A 19,931-nucleotide genomic window follows, 5' to 3' on the forward strand; every position below is an offset into this window, starting at 1 on the left:
AAAATGTTGAGCATTGCCATTCATATTAGTCAATTGAAGACACAAATATAGACACATTTTAAAAAAGTATTTATATCTCATTCTTTCTGGTTGTCTGTGACTGTTGGCCCTAATTTTCCATTGACTCAGTTGTCATATCTATTTTAAACTGTTAAGCGAACAGTTTTCTTGACGTCAAGAAACCATTTTAGAAACTTGAATGTGACAAACCACCTAGCGTTTCTTAATTTGAACATGAATCTGCTGGTGTCTGTTAGTATAGCTTGACTTTACCACTCTCCCCCCAAAAGTGTGGCTGTTTGCTCCAATATATACATAGCCTCACTCCTCAGCTTGACTCGGCTGACTGCTAATTACTATTCTCTTATTTATTTAAGCATTATTTATACAGGGTAGGTTGACTGAGCCTGTATGTTCTTTCACAGCAATGCCCTGTTTCACGCACACTTAGATACCCAACCACACAAATAAATTACATAAAATCAGTAGTACAATATAGATAAAAACATAATAAGTTCAGAAACAGTCATAGTGACCAATTGCATGAAGTTCTCTGCTTTTTATCACTGATTTAAATTCTCAAAGAGTAACCAGGTCTGTGAGCCGAACCTCCCTCTGTAAGCTATTCCAGGCAGATAGTGCAGAGAAGTTAAAAGGCTTTTTACCTAGCTCAGTACGGACAGTAGGAACCTTTGTTATCAAAGTATCTATTATCCTTACTGGTATGCACTCTAATTCTGGGTCAAATAGCAAGAAAGGTAGCTCAGAAGAATACCCAAAATTGTCTTATAAATGAAAACATACCTGTGGCTAAGTCGATGCATGGATAGGGCGAGCCACCCAAACACTGAGTACAGTGAGCAATGATGAGTGAGGCTTCTACTTGTGATAAATCACAGGGCTCCATGATACACTGTGTCTTATCATGTGAAGACGATAGTAACACAGGTTACCATAATCACAAACTGGCAATAAGGTAGCTTTGACAAACGTACATTTAAAGAGAAACTCGATTTATTTCTAAAGTAAAAACTCAACTTGCGTTTCTTAATCCGATGCTGGAAGTGATAGTTAAAAGACCGCTGAGCATCAAGAAAGAAACCTAAGTATAGATTGTTACAGGCTCAATAGATTGGCCTTGTAAAGTGATAATACATTGGTTTAATAATGTGTAGCCTACTTACAGTACTATTCGATAAAACCATAAGCTCAGCTTTTTCAGCATCCAGAACAAGTTTCAGGTTGGAAAAACTGAGCCTGCACCAGATTTAAAACATGTTGCAGTTTCTAAAGAGCTTTATTCAGGGTAGAATCAAAACAGTATACAGCTGTCAGCATAAAATGAAAAGCAGCATCTGGAACATTTTCACTAAGGCAGCTTATATAGATAGTGAACAAGTCACAGGAGTAGATATTCAGACTCTTGCATTTGAATCTTCACCCTGCTGACCTAAACATTTTGTCATAGGTTCTCTGACATTCAGATATCGCCATTCCCCCTGCCCTGTAAGCCCACTCCTTCACTTCAGTAGTCAAACTGTATACACCAATATTGGTTTAATTGCAGTTTAGACCATAGTAAAATGTTTACTGAAATGTTTACTGTTTAGTGAACCTGTGTTTATACATTAACTGAAATGGCACAACCAAGTACTGAACTGCAGAACTGAGATGTTTATTTACTGTGCAACTTGTGCATACAAGTCCCAAGAGCAGGATCAGTGATGCGTTATCTCTGTTACCATGTAGGTACACTGTTTATTTATTGCATACCGCAGCAATACCAAAAGCACATCCCGCATTTTGTCTGTAAAATATTTTAAGTTTTGTGTTTCTCAGGCATTGTGAGTGCAGTGATGGGCCCCACTATCTGGATAATGCTTGTGTGTTCCATCTGGAAATGTGTGACCGGCCACCATTTCACCCGTGGATTGAGGGATGGTTTCTGTGGACAAGGTGTCCCCTGCTGTTTGCTCAATAGTGACACCCTTGGTCAGTTAGGAACCTGTGATCTCTCTGTGCCGGTTGCATAGTTTTCCAGTGCAGAAAATGCATGGCATAGAAATGCTTTTTCGGCTACAATGAAAATAAGGGGTAGCTGACTGCATGCGATTGTCTGCTGCCTCCTGAATGGACAGAGGCTCAAATCCTGCACACTTGCTTTTCTTCTGAAGAGTTGAAAATTTTTTGACCTAATGTAGTCACATAAAATTGAGATAGAAATGGAGTAGGCCCACACTTTTATATTCATTTAGGAGAGAGGGCCTCCTGTATTTTTATTTAGTGAATATTTGGTAGTTGCGTATGTGAATATTAAAGTTTGCAGTAGTGGATTTTTATTTGCTTTGTAAAACTTTAGTTTATTGCAGTATGTTTGGTTTGAAATTAAAATAAAAACTAGCAACAAGAACAACTATATAAAACATCAAAGAAATGATACATTCTGCTTAACTTATCTGTTTTCTTGACCGCAGAGCACAATTGGCAAAGCTCATATCCCTACAGACGGGTTGCAGTGAGTCTGGGGCTGCTGTGTGCTCTCGTATTGGCTGCCACAGTAGTCCTGTGTCTCCTCTGTGAGTAACTGTCTGTGTCTCTTTACTGTGATCCTGGTAAAATGTCATTTTAAAGTAAAAAAACAGATCTGTTCTGTCATTTTACAAATGAATATCATATAGTGGGATTAACTTTTGGGCTTTTGGGCAATCCCCTCTGTTTTCACCCAGCTATTGATGTAGATTCTATTTTAAGAAAAATAAATGTTTTTAAGTAATAAATTAGTAATAATGTGATGTTAATGCCTTGATCATTGTTGGTCATTATTTTTTTCTAAAAATGGTAAATGGACTGCGTTTATAATAATAAATAAATTAGTTACTACATAAGAGCTAATAATGTGATGTTGATGCCCTGATCATTGTTGATCATTATTTTTTTTCAAAATCCATTCAACATTGTAGTCATTACTTTGATATTTGCCTAGAAAAAAATTACATACATAAAAATCTTACATAATTTATAGAATTTGTCACCCATCTATATATATATATATATATATTTCATTTACATTGTTAAATGTATACTGCAATATTCTTATAAAGCCCAAACAAAAAAGATTGTTCATAATTCTCTAAGACTGCGTAAATTAATACATTGACTTAACAACACAAACTAAAAATTCTTAAAAACTTTTTTCCTAGGTTGCCTAAATTTATTCATTCACAATTCACAAACTTAACAAATGATGTGGTCAACCTATGGGCTTAAGCTTCTGTTTCCACAGATTAGCACAGTAGTCTGTATCATACTGAGGTGAAATTCTGTAAAACTCCTTAATCGATACTTATTTTTCCTAAGGAATGCATTTCCCCTTGTGTATTAGATACAAGTCTGCTCAGAAGCAACTACAGCACCATGAATACAGAGAAAGTCCAGCTACAGAGTAAATACAATGAATTAAGAAACTCCACTTTTTCAAGCAGTACTGTCCCTCCAGTTCACAGTGAGTGGTGCTACTTTGTTGTCCATCTGAAGGAAAGCATTTACTTTTACACTGTTACATATGAAAAGATCATTGTCAGAGTCTGCTGCCTGTTCTTTCTGTACAGGCAGTGTGCCTAACCCCTGTCCACAGGGCTGGGCACAGTTCTCTTCGAAGTGTTACTACTTCTCTAATGAGGCGAAGACGTGGACAGACAGTTACAGTGACTGCGTTAAAAGGGGAGCTGACCTGGTGATTATAGAGAGTGAAGAGGAACAGGTAAGGCTCTGTAAAATCATTGTGAATGAGTGGATGGAGATAAAACTGACAACATGCATTCATAAGAAGCCACTGTAAATGTAATTATGTTTCTCATCTTGTGTTGGTTCTTACAATCTAACGTGTTCAATATTACCACTATGGGTGAATCGCATTTATCAGTGGGGTGTGGCTCATGCTGTAGCTCAGTATCTCACAGATCCAGAAAGTGTCAGTGTGGACTGTTTGTCTCTCAGTGTCTACATCTACAGTGTGAGCAGTGAGGGTCATTCTGTGTTTGTTTTCAGCGTTTCATCAACAAACAAATAAAAAACCTCACCTGGATTGGACTGAGTTACTCAGCAGTTAGGGGTTACTGGCTCTGGGTGAATGGTACCCCTCTGCAGAAAGGGTAAGAATTCTTACAGAAACAGCACAGGACGTAAAAATATAGACAGACACAGTCATGTAAAATTTTAAACAACATCTTGGCAGATCAGAAATTTTAATGTTCCTCTGATGGTAGCCAGTCTAAGGTTTGTGTTACTGCAGTGAAATAGGTCATTGGATATGTTTCTGGTTATGATAGTGCATATTTGTACTTAACACTTTTTATCTTTAATATTGTTCTGTTTGTACGATGAGGTTGATTTAATGAGTACAATTAATCCAGAATTATCTTCCAACAAGATATATTACCACTGTCTGAACTCTCTCATAGATGGCAATAGACAGAGAATGAGAAGGAGTCACTGTATCTCTGTAGCAAACAGCAGAGAAGTAGAGCTTCTGTGTCTCAGTCTTTGCATCCTTTACAGATTCTGGAGGAGTGGAGAGCCAGATGATGAAAATGGATTTTATTGTGCCCTGTTTTTCCCTTTGAGGGGGACAAACAATGCATGGGATGCTTTTGACTGTTCTCGTAAGCTTAATTTCATCTGTGAGACTAATGCTCTGCTCCCCTAAACTATTTTTTATCATTGTATGTTTTTGGTTCTCTCATCTTGTGAGAGGCTATTGATCATGCCAGCTTTGACAGTCAAACACAGGACCAATAAGCAGACCACAATGTTACCGTTTCTGTTGGGAATATATGGAATATACATACTGCTGTCTTTACTAGAAATGTATCTGTGAGACTAAGCTTTATTAAATGCATTGAAATGACTGTACATGCAAAGTAGATTTAAGCTATTACATTATTGGTTCTATGGACATATTGTAAGTATAAAAATCGAAAACCATACATTTAAATGGTCCTCATTTGCTGTTGTGATACTGTAAATTGAAATTGAAATCGAGAACAGCAGTCACTGCTAAAAATGCAAATGTGTTCATTGGGCCTCATTTATCAATAATTTCGTAAATATGCACATACGTTTCCCCGTAAAATTATACAAACAAACAACTGCCGCCGTATTTATCAAACGTTTGGGAGGCGCTTAGTTTCAATCGTACCCCGTGCGTATGTTGATAAATCCCAATCAGTCGTAAATTGGAAGCGCGTTCGCGGTCGCCTCATTGTAGCGCACCTCACACGGTGACAGGGGGTCGGCCAGTGGGGTCATCAACCACTGCTTCAGTGGGTAACCCATGTGTTGGAATGGCATGAGATCTTCTTGTTGCCTCGTTAAGTTTGGCTCTAAGATGTTGCACAGCCTCAATTTAGAAGGGTTCTAGGGAATTGGAACCGACTCAAAAAGTCATACCGGTCCCTGAAAATGCGATTTCGCCATAGTGCTCTCGCCAAATCCTCTAATAGCGCAAGGTCCGCCATTGCAAGCTTGGACCTAACAGCATTTTGGCCATTTAAATAGTATTTCTCATCAATTATTTAAAAAACAAAATTGCAATTATGAAATCATAACAACTCTTTGTAATGCTATTACTCATTTCAAACATTTTTGTTTTACTTAATTAAAATAGTATTCGCAACCAATTTATGTTAATTTCTTTACAATTTATCTTTCTTTATGATATTTCAATATTTCATGACAAAATACGTAGACAAAGAAGCCCATTTAATGACCAATTTCATCAATAAAAGTTAAAAATTCAAGTTAAAAGACGAACTGCGGAGTTTACACACACTCTGCGTGTGGTCTCAGGTTTTCGGAAATTTCCTTTGCACGTCCGAACAAGTTGCACTCCCGAAAACTTTGATAAATCCCAGTTTTCATGTGTAAATGTTGGTACGAAGGAATTACGAGAAATTTTGTTTGTATGTTGCTTGATAAATGAGGCCCATTGTGTGAAAGTATGAGCTAATAGGAAGAGCTCTCAGTACCTACTTACTCACTATCTCATAAAGGCTCTCCAAACAGACGCTGTGTCCTACAGACATAAGCCACATGTACCCACAAGTAAACAAGTAGTATGTGACTCTATGACTTAAATTCAATAAACATTTAGCCTCAACTCTGACTTACAAGTAATATCCTTGCTTTATAATCCTTGCTGCAATTGATAGTCACATTTAAGGACTAATGTTTATTGAATTTAGGCTTATGTGGTTCCTGTGTTACATTAATCTCAATCTGGCTGTATCACAGAAGCAAGTCCACAAGCTAAGAGTGTGTGTGAATGCTACATTAATACTCATAAATACCAAACTGATAAAGTACTAAAAATGATATTCCATGCATTTTTGAAGATTTAAAATGTATTAAACTGTGTCAAGTAAAGTTTTTGTTATTCTGAATGTTAGTTTGCTTGCTTTCTTTGTAATCATTTCCTCATCACTTCAACATGAGCAGATCTTACAGGATAATCTGAGAAGTGGTGCAGTTCAGCTACAGTTTCCTAATTTTATTGGCAACCAGCACTTTCCTTAGAAGTGGTGACTTTCACACTTTAAAGGCAGTTAAAATAAAAGCTTCATGTAGTATATATAATGCTTTCATAAACTTGACATAATGGCTTCATGCATACGCAAATATTGTGCTTCATAAAGGGTGGCAAAACATCTTCTTATACAACATTATGCCAAATGTGACTTTACCAACAATATCACCTGGCTAATGGCTAAACATTATAAAGGGTGCGTAAAACCTGCTTAGGTAGGATCCTAGGCTAACTGTGATATAACTCATGATGTCGCTTGATGTCATGAAACAGTCCAAATCAACTCGAGAGAAGTGAGTCCCCTTGACTGCTGTTACAGTTTTACTAAATATACAGTAAATTACACATTTAACAAATTAAACACAATACATATATGCGCGCACACGCACGCACACACGCGCACACTTAACCAGCATTACTTTGCCACTCTGACACATTAACTTTGTACTCATAGTTATGTCAGGTGAACACTTATGTGTAATGTTATTAATTTGAGTTAAAATATTGTGAATATTACATGTGAAAGTATATTATTTATGCATCTAGTGTTCACGTTTAGAAAGGAAGAAATGCCCTTATGTTTATCATTTCTGTCATTTTCTCTTTTGTACTCATAAACTGAAAAGTAACACTGCTACCTTGTGGCTGAGTGTAAAATAGGTGGAAAAAACCCACGATAGGATGAGTGTGATTAAAAAATGACAGACATTCAAGAAGAGTGCAAACCATGAAAAAATGCAAACACAAACCATTTGAAATAAGGTCCTCTTTATTATCAGATCACATCGTTTTTATTTTTAGAAAACTCTGTTTTCTAAGAAATACGCAGATGTTTACATGATGCTGTTTTATTTGTTGTTTATTGGTGATCACAAAGCTGGTACTTCGGCTTCTTGTACATGCTAAGCTGCTACTCAATCCTGGCCCTGGATCTGTAGCACAGCTTTCTATGCTATATCATGTATAACATCTGGAGCAGGAGAAAGGCATTTTAATTGTGTTATCGCAGGATCAACAAGATGGAAATCAATCTCAGAAAAGATTGTTCAAATTGATGCGCGATTTCATCATGTCTCATGAGTGTATTTGAAAATATGAAAAACTGGAAATTTTTTATTAGTGCTCTCATATTGTGACTGGAAACCTGTGTAAAACTAATAATCAGACCAGCTGTAATCACGATCTCTTTAGAACTATATATATATATATATATATTTTTTTTTTTTTTTTTCTTTTGCATTTTTTTCACTTGCATAAAGTTCATGCTCCTTTATGAATCATTGTTGTTTTCTGTGTCTAATGCTGCAATTATTGTCAGCTGCAATGAGTATAGTTATCGCCTATACAAATTTGGTTGTACAGTGCCGTGTTTGGCTGTTTGATTTTGGTTGAGTTCACCTTCTCCCACTGAGGAAACAAGAGAGGGGTGAAGCAGATGGCCAATGGGATGAGCACACAGAGTGCACCCATCACTCATGGGAGTTGTAGTATCATGTGGTATCACCACAAATTGATTTAACTTTCAGATGGCTTTTGTAAACTATAATAACTTTTAAAATAGAAAATGCTACTGGAAGGTCACCTGCCAAAGCGCCTAGTAAGTGAACAATTTACACACCAATGCTGAATTCTACCCACATTCGGGGGGTGGCATGTGGGAAAAACAGGACCCAGCCTGGGCCAGAAGAGCTGGGTGTTCTCCTCACACTGTTGAATACTTCTTCAAAATATACACTTCACAGAGTCTGATGCAACTGGATTTATTGCAGGTAATTAGGAGATAACATGCAAGAACCCGGGCTTATCTGCGCATATCAATACAAACACTCTCGAAGCATTCCACAAGACACTTCACAGAAAACACATAAGACGCACACACACACAGACAAGACACACACACACAGACAGACAAGACACACAAGACATACTGAACTCCCCTGGGGCCGAACACTCCCTTTTATCCTATCTTGTTAGCTCCTCCTGTTGGGGAGCTCAAGCTTGGACTTTCCCTCATGCTTACATCATGTTACTTTACTCTTTCCCATACATCATTGTTTCTCATTTTTCAGACACCATTATTCCCAAGCCCCATTCCTTTCTTTAATTAAAAAATAGGCATTCCCTTCTCTTATCTAAGTCATCCTCCCCTTCTTGGCGTCAGACATGTATTCACTTCATTTATCTCCTGCGAGATTTTATCATTCACAACACGTTTGTATGAAAGGCCTAGTTTGTATGCCAGAAGCTGTGCTTTCATTGTATATGGACTTTTACAGCTTGAGTTTAGCTTGATATTTAGTGCAAACCTCTACAGATTATTACTGTTTTGACCAAGATCTGGCCATTGCTAGTTCTACATATACATCTTTTGTTAATAATATACTCCATCTTGGTAGTGATGGTTGGTGATCTTAAATGCATTTCCTTCCCACATTCCCCCCTTTGGAACTTCTAAGTTCCATGTCTATTGTGATTAACTGTAGGATAAGCTGTGCAGCTATCACTGACATAGTGCAGGAACATAACTTGATATGCAGACTAAAATGACTAGTACCTAGCCTTAACCGCAATGCAGAGACTGCGGAGCACTCTTTTTGTGCCGCCTTCGTACGACAGCCTTATGTGGGTAGCCCTTGCGGCACACCCCATGCCTAGCCTAATCCCAACACACATCTTTATATTCCTGCACTAGGACTCTTGCGTTTCTTAGCATTCATTTAATATGTATTTGGTTTACGTTGATTAATATGTATTCATGTTACTATGTGTATAGATCCCTAAGATCTGTTGTCAGATTCCGTCCGGTCAGACAGCAAAACGCTGTCTCATGACCTTAGCGATCATCAAATGATGACTGTCGCCTGGAGGGAGACCTAACAGCAGAGCAGAGCATTGTTTGGAAAACATCCCCTCCCTATTTTGCGGGGAGTGGGTAAAAGCCACACAATGCTCATATCCCTCACTGTTCTTGCCATTTCACCTTGCACACAGACAAAAGAGATCCAAAGCAAGATAACAAGTATAACAAGTATAGTCTGCATAACAAGCAGTACAACATATTCTCCTTACTGCTAAAATGTTTTCAGCCCACATTGACTCGTTGAGAAGTAAACTATTCAACAGACTCCCTATACGGCCTTTCTGTTGCTTAATATTGCCACTAGCAAACCAGCTTGCTGGTTTGCCCCCCAAAAATTCCCCCCCAAAAATTTTTATCACCAGCCGCCACTGTCCATAGATGTGGGCGGCTTGTGGATGGACGTTCCAGAATTCCCAGCCAGCACCTCCTCTCACACCCCATTTCTAAAGAGGGTTTCTATATTGATTGTGATACTCGTTAGGTCCTGTTTGAATGACAGTTACAGCAAAACACCCCACCCCCTTGCACCGTTGTGCGTCTCGTGTAATGGTTAATTTCCTTTTCTTGGGGTCAATTTACCACACCCAACGATGGAGGTGTCATTATTGATTAGCCACACTGGTTCTTCTACAATCATTTTCTCACACTTATCTGCATTGGTAATGTCCCTTTCCAGGTTAGTTGTAACCGGAAATTGCCCAGTGACTGAAGTTACCAACCTTTTGACCAGGGACTGAATTAGTGGAACTACACAACATGAGGCAAATTACAACACCAACAATACTATCCCTATGATCACCCTTATTTTTACCAGAGCCGTTTTCCATGTTGACATGTTAAACCAGTCCCACCATGACCACCCCTTAGATTCTCCCTTTGTGTTTCTAACGTGTTCATCTCTCAGGTTTTCCAATGCCTCTAATGCTGTTATGTTACCCCCTCTCCTGTGTGTATTGAAATGACTGTACATCATTCTTCCCCAATCCGTTCACATACCTCCTGTTCCTCAGCTAGCATCGTGTCAAGAATTAGCTTATTCTGTATTGTCATAAACGAAGTGGCGTGCAATTGTTCTTTCACCCCAGCTAGGGCCTGAATGGTGTAATTGATAAACCTCTGTTGGTTATACCACAGATGGTTTATCCAATGAATATTCTTGTGTGTTTGTCCCCAGGGAAGCAATGCTGCACCGTAATCGATGGGCGCTTCACTCATTATCTCATGTCCCTCCGGTAATCCCTTTGGCCATCCTGTGTAGGTTACCCACACTCTCTTATACTCCTCCCACTATATTTCAAACTTGTTGTCCTTGGGAGGTTCGGTGCCTAGGAATTTAGTGTTGCACAGAATTCTAGTTATGCTAGAGAAAACTCTTCTCCCTTCAGTACTTATTCCAGCAATAAGCCTTGACACATATGTTATGTTACTTGGTGACCTGAGGGGTCGACTCACCCCTGCCTTAGGTTGTCTCTTTGTGGAGATCTTACCTGTCACTGGAGCAACACACTCAGTTGTCAGCCTCTTTCTGCGATTTGTGGTTCAGATCACAATATCATTGTGGCAAACACGCCTGCCACAGGCCACCGAAGTGGCTTTCCTTGGGGCCCTCCAGCACAGAAACACAGGGAGATGATGTTCCAACAGTCCAGATTTATTTTACGAGGGTTTGGCAAGATGGTACAGCCAAATGAGCAGATGTAAAACCCTGTCATGACAGAGAGCTCTCTGGTGTGGGTGGGGATGGCAGATTTAACCTGTGCGCAGTGATTACCTCACTACGCACAGGTGCAGCCACTCCTGTTCCTGGGTCCAATTAGCCTGGCCAATTATCTAATTCTTAACCAATTATCCAATTGGCCAAGTCTAATTAGCTTGACCCAGGGCAGGTGTGGCTGCTTAAACCAGCCATCCCCACACCACAATCATCATCAGCCATAAGCCCTTGCGTTGCCTCTGGCCATTCTTGTATAATGTTGGGCTCCGAAATAACGGTTGCAATTGGGGTAGCCTTATGAACACATCGGGTGAAAAGGTTAAAAGCACAACTTATTAACATCAGGGCAAAACAGACCATTAAAAGTCCTTGCACAATAATAGTACCCATTCCCCCCAGGCCATTTTTCAACCACCTGAACACATCCCAATTTCAAGAAGGAGTTTGATGAATTTCCACTACTTCTAATGGTTTAGCCTTGTCTTTTTATAAAACAGCTACAGATAACACTGAAGTCACTCAGATACACTGACCCTGACCTTGGTCCAATCAGTAGAAACACGGTGTCAGGGCGGGCGAGGGAATGGACCCAAACGCAGAGTCGAAAAAACACTCAAAATCCAAAGGGGTAGACACAAACCGAGGATGTTACTTTTAGAGTACAAAAAACAAAAGAGAACAAAAACAAAGCCGCGCAGGGCATGATTCAAAAAGTCAAAGCGAAGTTAGTAAAACGCAAAAACAAAGAAAATCCAGAAATCCAAAAACGATGTAGAAACAGAGCACGGGCACGGTAAAGAACACTGAGGGCAAAACACAGAGTCACAAGAATATGAAGGAGCACAAACTGAAACACAATCCTAAACGCACACACAAAAACAAGGATCCAGCACCTGAGTCAGGGAGAAGGGAACTTAAATAGACATGACACTGACGAGACACAGGAGGGCACAATGAACAATCAGGCCACAGAGGGAGAAGGGAAAACGAGACAACCCAAAAACAATAATAGAATAATTGAAAACAATAATACAATAAAACATGGTAAAAGGACAGAACTAAAAACTGAAGTGCCGCCATCTGGCGGCCCAAAAGGGAAACACAGACAAACCACAGAACCATGACACTTCCACCCCATCAGCCTTTTTCTCTATGACTAACGTTAGGTGTTTTCTTACACCTAACACTATGCGTTGCCTTTTATCCAACTCTTGCTGTTGGTCATGTATTATTTTCTCTAAACTTGCCATTTACATCTACAAACATGTTACTCGCTCCCACATCTCATCTCCATTTTTAACTTTCTCATTTACACTCTGCTGTAGCCTTTCTGCATCATGTTGCCACGCATCTCTCCTGGAGTCACTCAGCTTCGCTTCCTCATAGAATTATTTTGCTCGACCCACTAGTCGCCTGACATTCCACTCCTAATGATCAAACCACAAGCTTTGAATACCCGCGGCTCTCGCTTTTCAGTCACTCTTTTTACGGGGAAGGCCCTGTCCTTTTCATTTAAGCATTTACTCACACTATTAGCTATGAACTCCTTTACTTTCAACATAGCTGGATCTATAGGCTCATTTTTCTTTCTTCACGCCACTTCTCTCCTACTTTACTCAGCGGCTCCGGAGAGCCAACTGTCGCCATCACTACATAGTTATTACGATTATAGTTCTATAATATAAAACAATACTTATCACACAATTAAAATATTTATGTCTCTAAAATATAAAACAATATTTATTCTGGGCCCACAAGACTAAAAACGTCACATTTTGACAAACAACACATATATTTTCTGTGCGAATCTGGCACAAAGGTCAGTGTTTCTGAATTATCAGACCCTTTCACTCTTTCAATGTCTGCCCACTCGCCTGTTTCCCACTTAACCCTTCTTGGGCTAACCGTAACACACAGTCGCGGATTCAACAACAGTCTTTCCCATCCTGCAATAGCAAATCCCTCTGGTATCCCCAAGTGTGATGCAAGCGGTAGGGTCGCTACACTCTCTAATCCAAAAGTTCCTGCCGTCCACAGTTGTCACAATAGCGATAACCACTGTACGTCTGGAAAACCTGTCTGAACCTGCCTCAAATTAACCCACTTAGTAAGCTGCCAAAGCTTTAAATTAATCAATTGTGTGTCCTGTCGGTGCTCAACTCCCTCTGAGTCTAAATAGGTCTAGCCAAAAATGTGTCCTAATCCCTTGTGTCTCTATGTCCCCCATACGACAGTTATTGAGGCAAATTACAACGACCTTTTGAGTTGATGATTTTCTTCACAATGCCGCGTATGCTGTGTCCACTAACACAATCCTGTGTAAGTTTGCGCTGCGTATTGCGTTCCACTGTTCTTTGTCTACAGTAAACACACAAAGTCGGTTCAATCTACGCGTCTCATATACCTACTTTTCAGTTAAAACGCCCTCGTTGCTGGAGTCAGAATCGTCACTGAAATCTAAACACACAAAATGTTTTTCGAAAATTGCTCCGTTGGCTCTTTCAGATAATTAGTGAATCAGCATGATCAACACTTCAGCTAGTAATCTTAGATAGGATCAATTCTGATCCTTTGTGGCCACAGCACTTTACTCTGTCCGTTATTTAAGTTTTACAGGATCATAGAGTAGGGAGCGCTATATACAAACCGCGCCTTTTACACACTGTCAGACCGGTCTTGACTATGGCGGGTTTGATCATACGCTTCACAAATTTTGTAGTAACAAAGTAACAAAGCACGCAAGCAACCACAAAAATCTCATACATTTCCCCTACTACTACTACTTTTTAAAACATGAACGCAGCCCCGAACACACGGCCGAGTGCACTAACACCAGGGGCGACATAGCTCAGGAGGTAAGACCGATTGTCTGGCAGTCGGAGGGTTGCCGGTTCAAACCCCGCCCTGGGCATGTCGAAGTGTCCTTGAGCAAGACACCTAACTCCTAACCCCTAACTGCTCTGGTGAATGAGAGGCATCAATTGTAAAGAGCTTTGGATAAAAGCGCTATATAAATGCAGTCCATTTACCATTTACCAGGTGCGCAGACAAGCCGCCGACGGGGCAAAAACGCACCGGACCAGCACGGGCCCCGACTGGAGCTGAATACAACAGCCGCCGATTGGGCGAAAACACACTGGGCCGGCGAATGGGCGACGACTGTTTAGTGAACCTGTGTTTATACATTAACTGAAATGGCACAACCAAGTACTGAACTGCAGAACTGAGATTTTTATTTACTGTGCAAATTGTGCATACAAGTCCCAGGAGCAGGATCAGAGTAGGCTTCAGACAGTCACACAACTCACCGTTAGTCGGCTCAGCGGCTATATCGCACAACACGCCGGACTGCGCTACAGACAGTCGAACGTCCCACTGCCTTATGGCACGGCGGCTATATCGCCCAAAACGACTGACTGAATGCGCCCCCTTTGTGGACGGACAAACCGCCGAATGCACGAGGGCCCCGCGGGCCCACGAGCACACACGCGAACGGCCCAGGCGCCAACCCAAAACGGCCTCCGCGAATATGGGTGCCCTTAGGGGACTGTCAGCTTTACCTGTTCAGACCTCCCCCTGATACACTTCCTCAGCACAGGTGGAGCAGTATTCACAAAACTATCACTTCCTGAGCTGCGTCAACGCCAAATGCACCAAACCTCCTGCAAACACAGCGCAGACAATGAGCCAACACACTATCAGGATCTTTAACACACACTCCTGCATAGCTCACATTCTCACTTCACTCTTTTCACTCATGCACATAACAGTTATTTCAAACACGCAACACTTATCACGAACACATAACACTTATTACAAACACATCACATTTATTTCAGGCATACCATCACATCAGACTCTTTTCTCTTACCATAGCTTTTTACTGTAGTTTTAGATTCTTTGGAGGAGAGGCTTCGTATTTGCCTCGGCCCGGGCGAACACTGCTCTTAGATTCAACCAGTACATGCAGACTTATAAAAGGCTCTGCTTACCTTATTGTTTTGTGGCCACTGTTGAACCCAAGAGTCAGCAGTTCTGTCCAGACGTTCGGCTTCCCCGAGCCTCTTCTGGCTGGCTCGCCAATTCAATGTGGGAAAAACAGGACCCAGCCTGGGCCAGAAGATTGTTGAATACTTCTTCAAAATATACACTTCACAGAGTCTGATTATTGCAGGTAATTCAACGATAACATGCAAGAACCCGGGCTGATCTGCGCATATCAATACAAACACTCTCAAAGCATTCCACAAGACACTTCACAGAAAACACATAAGACGCACACACACACAGACAAGACACACAAGACATACTGAACTCCCCTGGGGCCGAACACTCCCTTTTATCCTATCTTGTTAGCTCCTCCTGTTGGGGAGCTCAAGCTTGGACTTTCCCTCAGGCTTACATCATTTTACTTTACTCTTTCCCATACATCATTGTTTCTCATTTTTCAGACACCATTCTTTCCAAACCCCCTTCCTTTATTTAATTAAAAAATAGGCATTCCCTTCTCTTATCTAAGTCTTCCTCCCCTTCTTGGCGTCAGTTATGTATTCACCTCCACTCCTGCTGGATTTTATCATTCACAATACGTTTGTATGAAAGGCCTAGCTTGTATGCCAGAAGCTGTGCTTTCATTGTATATGGAATTTTACAGCTTGTGTTTTATATTTATCGCAAACCTCTACAGATGATTACTGTTTTGACCAAGATCTGGCCATTGCTAGTTCTACATATACGTCTTTTGTTAATAATATACACCTTGGTGGTGATGGTTGGTGATCTTAAATGCATTTCCTTCACACAGACGGGTGTTAATGTCAAGCCCCGATCAGCTTCCTGATCTCTCAATGCAACTTCCTCTTTCTGCTCAAGTATCTCAGACCACAGTGACACAAAATACATAAAAAGAAATAGTGGATAGAGTACTAGCAGCAGTTGTTAGAAATGGCAGCATTAGCCTCCCAAGATTCAGAGGGTATATACACTGCCCTGGCCTGTCCAGACCAAGATGTGTACAGCACACTGGGCCAGACCTCACTCAACAGCCCAGGAGCTCAGCACAAAGGTAAGAACACCTGCACAGTGTATTAAAGAGCAGCACACAGGTAAGAACACCTGCACAGTGTATTAAAGAGCAGCATAATCAAGAGATCATTGTCGCTTTTAAATGAGCTTGTGGAATCTATTTTTTATTATATCAGTAGAACGTAGCACATAGAATCCAAAAATTATTTTAGTAAGAGTTCAATCCTCAAGTGTGAGCTGTGAGCTTGTAGCTCCCAGCTTGCACCTAGAGCCGAGCTCCCAGCTCCCAGTTTCCTGATCTGAGCTCACACCTCATAGCTCGCTATCCCAGCTCCCAGCTCTCAGATCGTACCTATCAGCTCACTCTTGCCCGAAGACCTCTTGTGTTACCGTATATTACTTTAATTTTGAGAAATATTAAAACGTATCAATTATTGCAATGCACATCATTGTAAGACGTAAAGGGAGGTTAATGCTGGATTTAGCAATTTTTATGTTAGAATATAATTTTATTACATATAAATGTCAAGAGACCATTAGAAAACGCTTGTTTGTGTAAAGGGGTTAAACAGGGTGTTATTCTTGATTAGTTTGTGTGGAGCTCTGAATGACTAAGTTACGTGTGGCAGTCTACCCATTTTGCATTTAGGCTTATTTGATATTTTAAATTAGAAGTAGGCCTATGGGTTTTAATTGTAATTTAATGAATGGATTAAGATAAACAGCTCATATAAATGGCAACACTCATCCGGAAGCATGGACGTGGGGTGGGCATGTAAGTTGCAAAAAACTGGCTGTGGTATACCTGGGGGTTGATGATGGTACCGCCAAGAGGTAAATATTTTTTTCGACTTGTAGTGGTACTGGGACAGAGTGTGCACAGTCATAAATGTTGAGCATTGCCATTCATATCAGCCAACTGAAGACACAAATATACACAAATTTTAAAAAAAGTGTTTATATCTCATTCTTTCTGGTTGTCTGTGACTGTTGGCCCTAATTTTCCATTGACTCAGTTGTCATATCTATTTTAAACTGTTAAGCGAACAGTTTTCTTGACGTCAAGAAACCATTTTAGAAACTTCAAACTTAATTTGAACATGAATCTGCTGGTGTCTTTTAGCATAGCTTGACTTTACCACTCTCCCCCCAAAAGTGTGGCTGTTTGCTCCAATATATACATAGCCTCACTCCTCTGCCTGACTTGGCTGGCTGCTAATTACTATTCTCTTATTTATTTAAGCTTTATTTATACAGGGCAGGTTGACTGTATGTTCTTTCACAGCAATGCCCTGTTTCACACACACTTAGATACCCAACGATACGGATAAATGACATAAAATCAGTAGTACAATATAGATAAAAACATAATAAGTTCAGAAACAGTCATAGTGACCAATTGCATGAAGTTCTCTGCTTTTATAACTGATTTAAATTCTCAAAGAGTAACCAGGTCTGTGAGCCGAACCTCCCTCTGTAAGCTATTCCAGGCAGATAGTGCAGAGAAGTTAAAAGGCTTTTTACCTAGCTCAGTACGGACAGTAGGAACCTTTGTTATCAAAGTATCTGTTATCCTTACTGGTATGCACTCTAATTCTGGGTCAAATAGCAAGAAAGGTAGCTCGGAAGAATTCCCAAAATTGTCTTATAAATGAAAACATACCTGTGGCTAAGTCGATGCATGGATAGGGCGAGCCAACCAAACACTGAGTACAGTGAGCAATGATGAGTGAGGCTTCTACTTGTGATAAATCACAGGGCTCCATGATACACTGTGTCTTATCATGTGAAGACGATAGTAACATAGGTTACCATAATCACGAACTGGCAATAAGGTAGCTTTGACAAATGTACATTTAAAGAGAAACTCGATTTATTTCTAAAGTAAATACTCAACTTGCGTTTCTTAATCAGATGTTGGAAGTGATAGTAAAAAGCTGAGCAGCAAGAAAGAAACCTAAGTATAAACTGTTACAGGCTCAATAGATTGGCCTTGTAAAGTGATAATACATTGGTTTAATAATGTGTAGCCTACTTACAGTACTATTCGATAAAACCATAAGCTCAGCTTTTTCAGCATCCAGAAAAAGTTTCAGGTGGAAAAACTGAGCCTGCACCAGATTAAAAACACGCTGCAGTTTCTAAAGAGCCTTTTTAGGGGTAGAATCAAAACAGTATACAGCTGTCAGCATAAAATGAAAAGCAGCATCTGGAACATTTTCACTAAGGCAGTTTATATAGACAGTGAACAGGAGTCACAGGAGTAGATCTTCAGACTCTTTGAGAGAGCATTTGAATCTTCACCCTGCTGACCTAAACATTTTTTCATAGGTCCTCTGACATTCAGATATCGCCATTCCCCCTACCCTGTACGCCCACTCCTCCACTTCAGTAGTCAAACTGTATACACCAATATTGGTTTAATTGCAGTTTAGACCATAGTAAAATGTTTACTGAAATGTTTACTGTTTAGTGAACCTGTGTTTATACATTAACTGAAATGGCACAACCAAGTACTGAACTGCAGAACTGAGATGTTTATTTACTGTGCAACTTGTACATAAAAGTCCCAAGCGCAGGATCAGTGATGCGTTATCTCTGTTACCATGTAGGTACACTGTTTATTTATTGCATACAACAGCAATATCAAAAGCACATCCTGTATTTTGTCTTTAAAATATTTTAAGTTTTGTGTTTCTCAGGCATTGTGAGTGCAGTGATGGGCCCCACTATCTGGATAATGCTTGTGTGTTCCATCTGGAAATGTGTAATCAGCCACCGGTTTCTGTGGACAAGGTGTCCCCTGCTCTTTGCTCAATAGTGACACCCCTGGTCAGTTAGTAACCTGCAATCTCTCTGTGCCGGTTGCATAGTTTTTCAGTGCAGAAAATGCATGGCATAGAAATGCTTTTTGGGCTACAATCAGGGGTTAAATTGGGGGTGGACGCGGGTGGACGGCGTCCACCCACCTTTGGTAAATAAATAAATAATTTTGACCGGCAGTTTTACAAATAACTATGACAATCAAGTTTTTCGTATGCTACAGTCCATGTGTTCCCTCTAGCCAGTTACTCGCTCAACCAGGCAAAAAACTCAGGACGAACAGTCGTCTATATAGACAGGCACAGAAAGAAAAATATCGTTGATTGTCTTGATTGTTTGGAAGCGGACGCGGTAAGTAACTTCATTAACATGTAATTTCATCTAGGCTATGCAACATTTTAAAGAGAGATGAATAAACTTTGATTGCTTGAGCAAAATCATCAGGTTGCTGGTCAGCAACTAAGCTAGGATTGAACAGCTATTTCCCACATAACGTTTTATTCAGAGGCGACTGGTGACTGGTGAGCTGAAAATTGGTGGGGCGCAAAACTTTCCTTTAAACTAATCATTGATCTCAACCTGTTCATTAGTAATTTTCCTTTATTATCAAGCGTGCCAACGATCAGACTAATCAAATGGCAAGTAGTCTAACACACAGCGTCTTCATACCGTGTTAGGGGGATTAAATTATAAATTCAATTTATTCATTAAAAATCAGTTTTAATCACCAAGTAGTCTACACTTAATGAACAAGACACCCCAGTCTGTTATCTACCGTGTTAGCTTTCAGAATAACCAGCAAAAACAAAACCTGCAATTCAATTTTGTTTACAATATTTGCAATACGAGGGTGGAGAAAGAAGTGCGGAATGTATCCACAAATAATGTTGATTAAAATGTGCCCAATTTCGTACTGCAAATTAAAA

General features: G+C 40.1%; 1 protein-coding gene and 1 long non-coding RNA gene across 2 annotated transcripts in view; one reads left to right on the forward strand and one right to left on the reverse strand.

Annotated features, from left to right (window-relative positions):
• Positions 1–4,974, forward strand: part of LOC118221884 (C-type lectin domain family 6 member A-like) — a 100,520-nt gene extending 95,546 nt beyond the window's left edge. The window contains exons 4-7 of the mRNA XM_035407322.1: positions 3,430–3,502; positions 3,609–3,760; positions 4,048–4,151; positions 4,558–4,974. Coding sequence (XP_035263213.1) covers positions 3,430–3,502; positions 3,609–3,760; positions 4,048–4,151; positions 4,558–4,705 — 477 coding nt within the window. The 3' untranslated portion in view covers positions 4,706–4,974. The remainder of the gene's footprint in view (positions 1–3,429; positions 3,503–3,608; positions 3,761–4,047; positions 4,152–4,557) is intronic.
• On the reverse strand, positions 1,275–15,033 carry LOC118221905. The gene is made up of 2 exons (XR_004764216.1): positions 14,330–15,033; positions 1,275–1,615 (listed from the first exon to the last, which is right to left on the reverse strand). It is a non-coding gene; the product is annotated as an uncharacterized LOC118221905 (long non-coding RNA).
• Positions 15,034–19,931: the final 4,898 nt, after the last annotated feature.

Source organism: Anguilla anguilla, chromosome 2 (assembly GCF_013347855.1).
Source record: "Anguilla anguilla isolate fAngAng1 chromosome 2, fAngAng1.pri, whole genome shotgun sequence".
Taxonomy (NCBI): domain Eukaryota; kingdom Metazoa; phylum Chordata; class Actinopteri; order Anguilliformes; family Anguillidae; genus Anguilla; species Anguilla anguilla.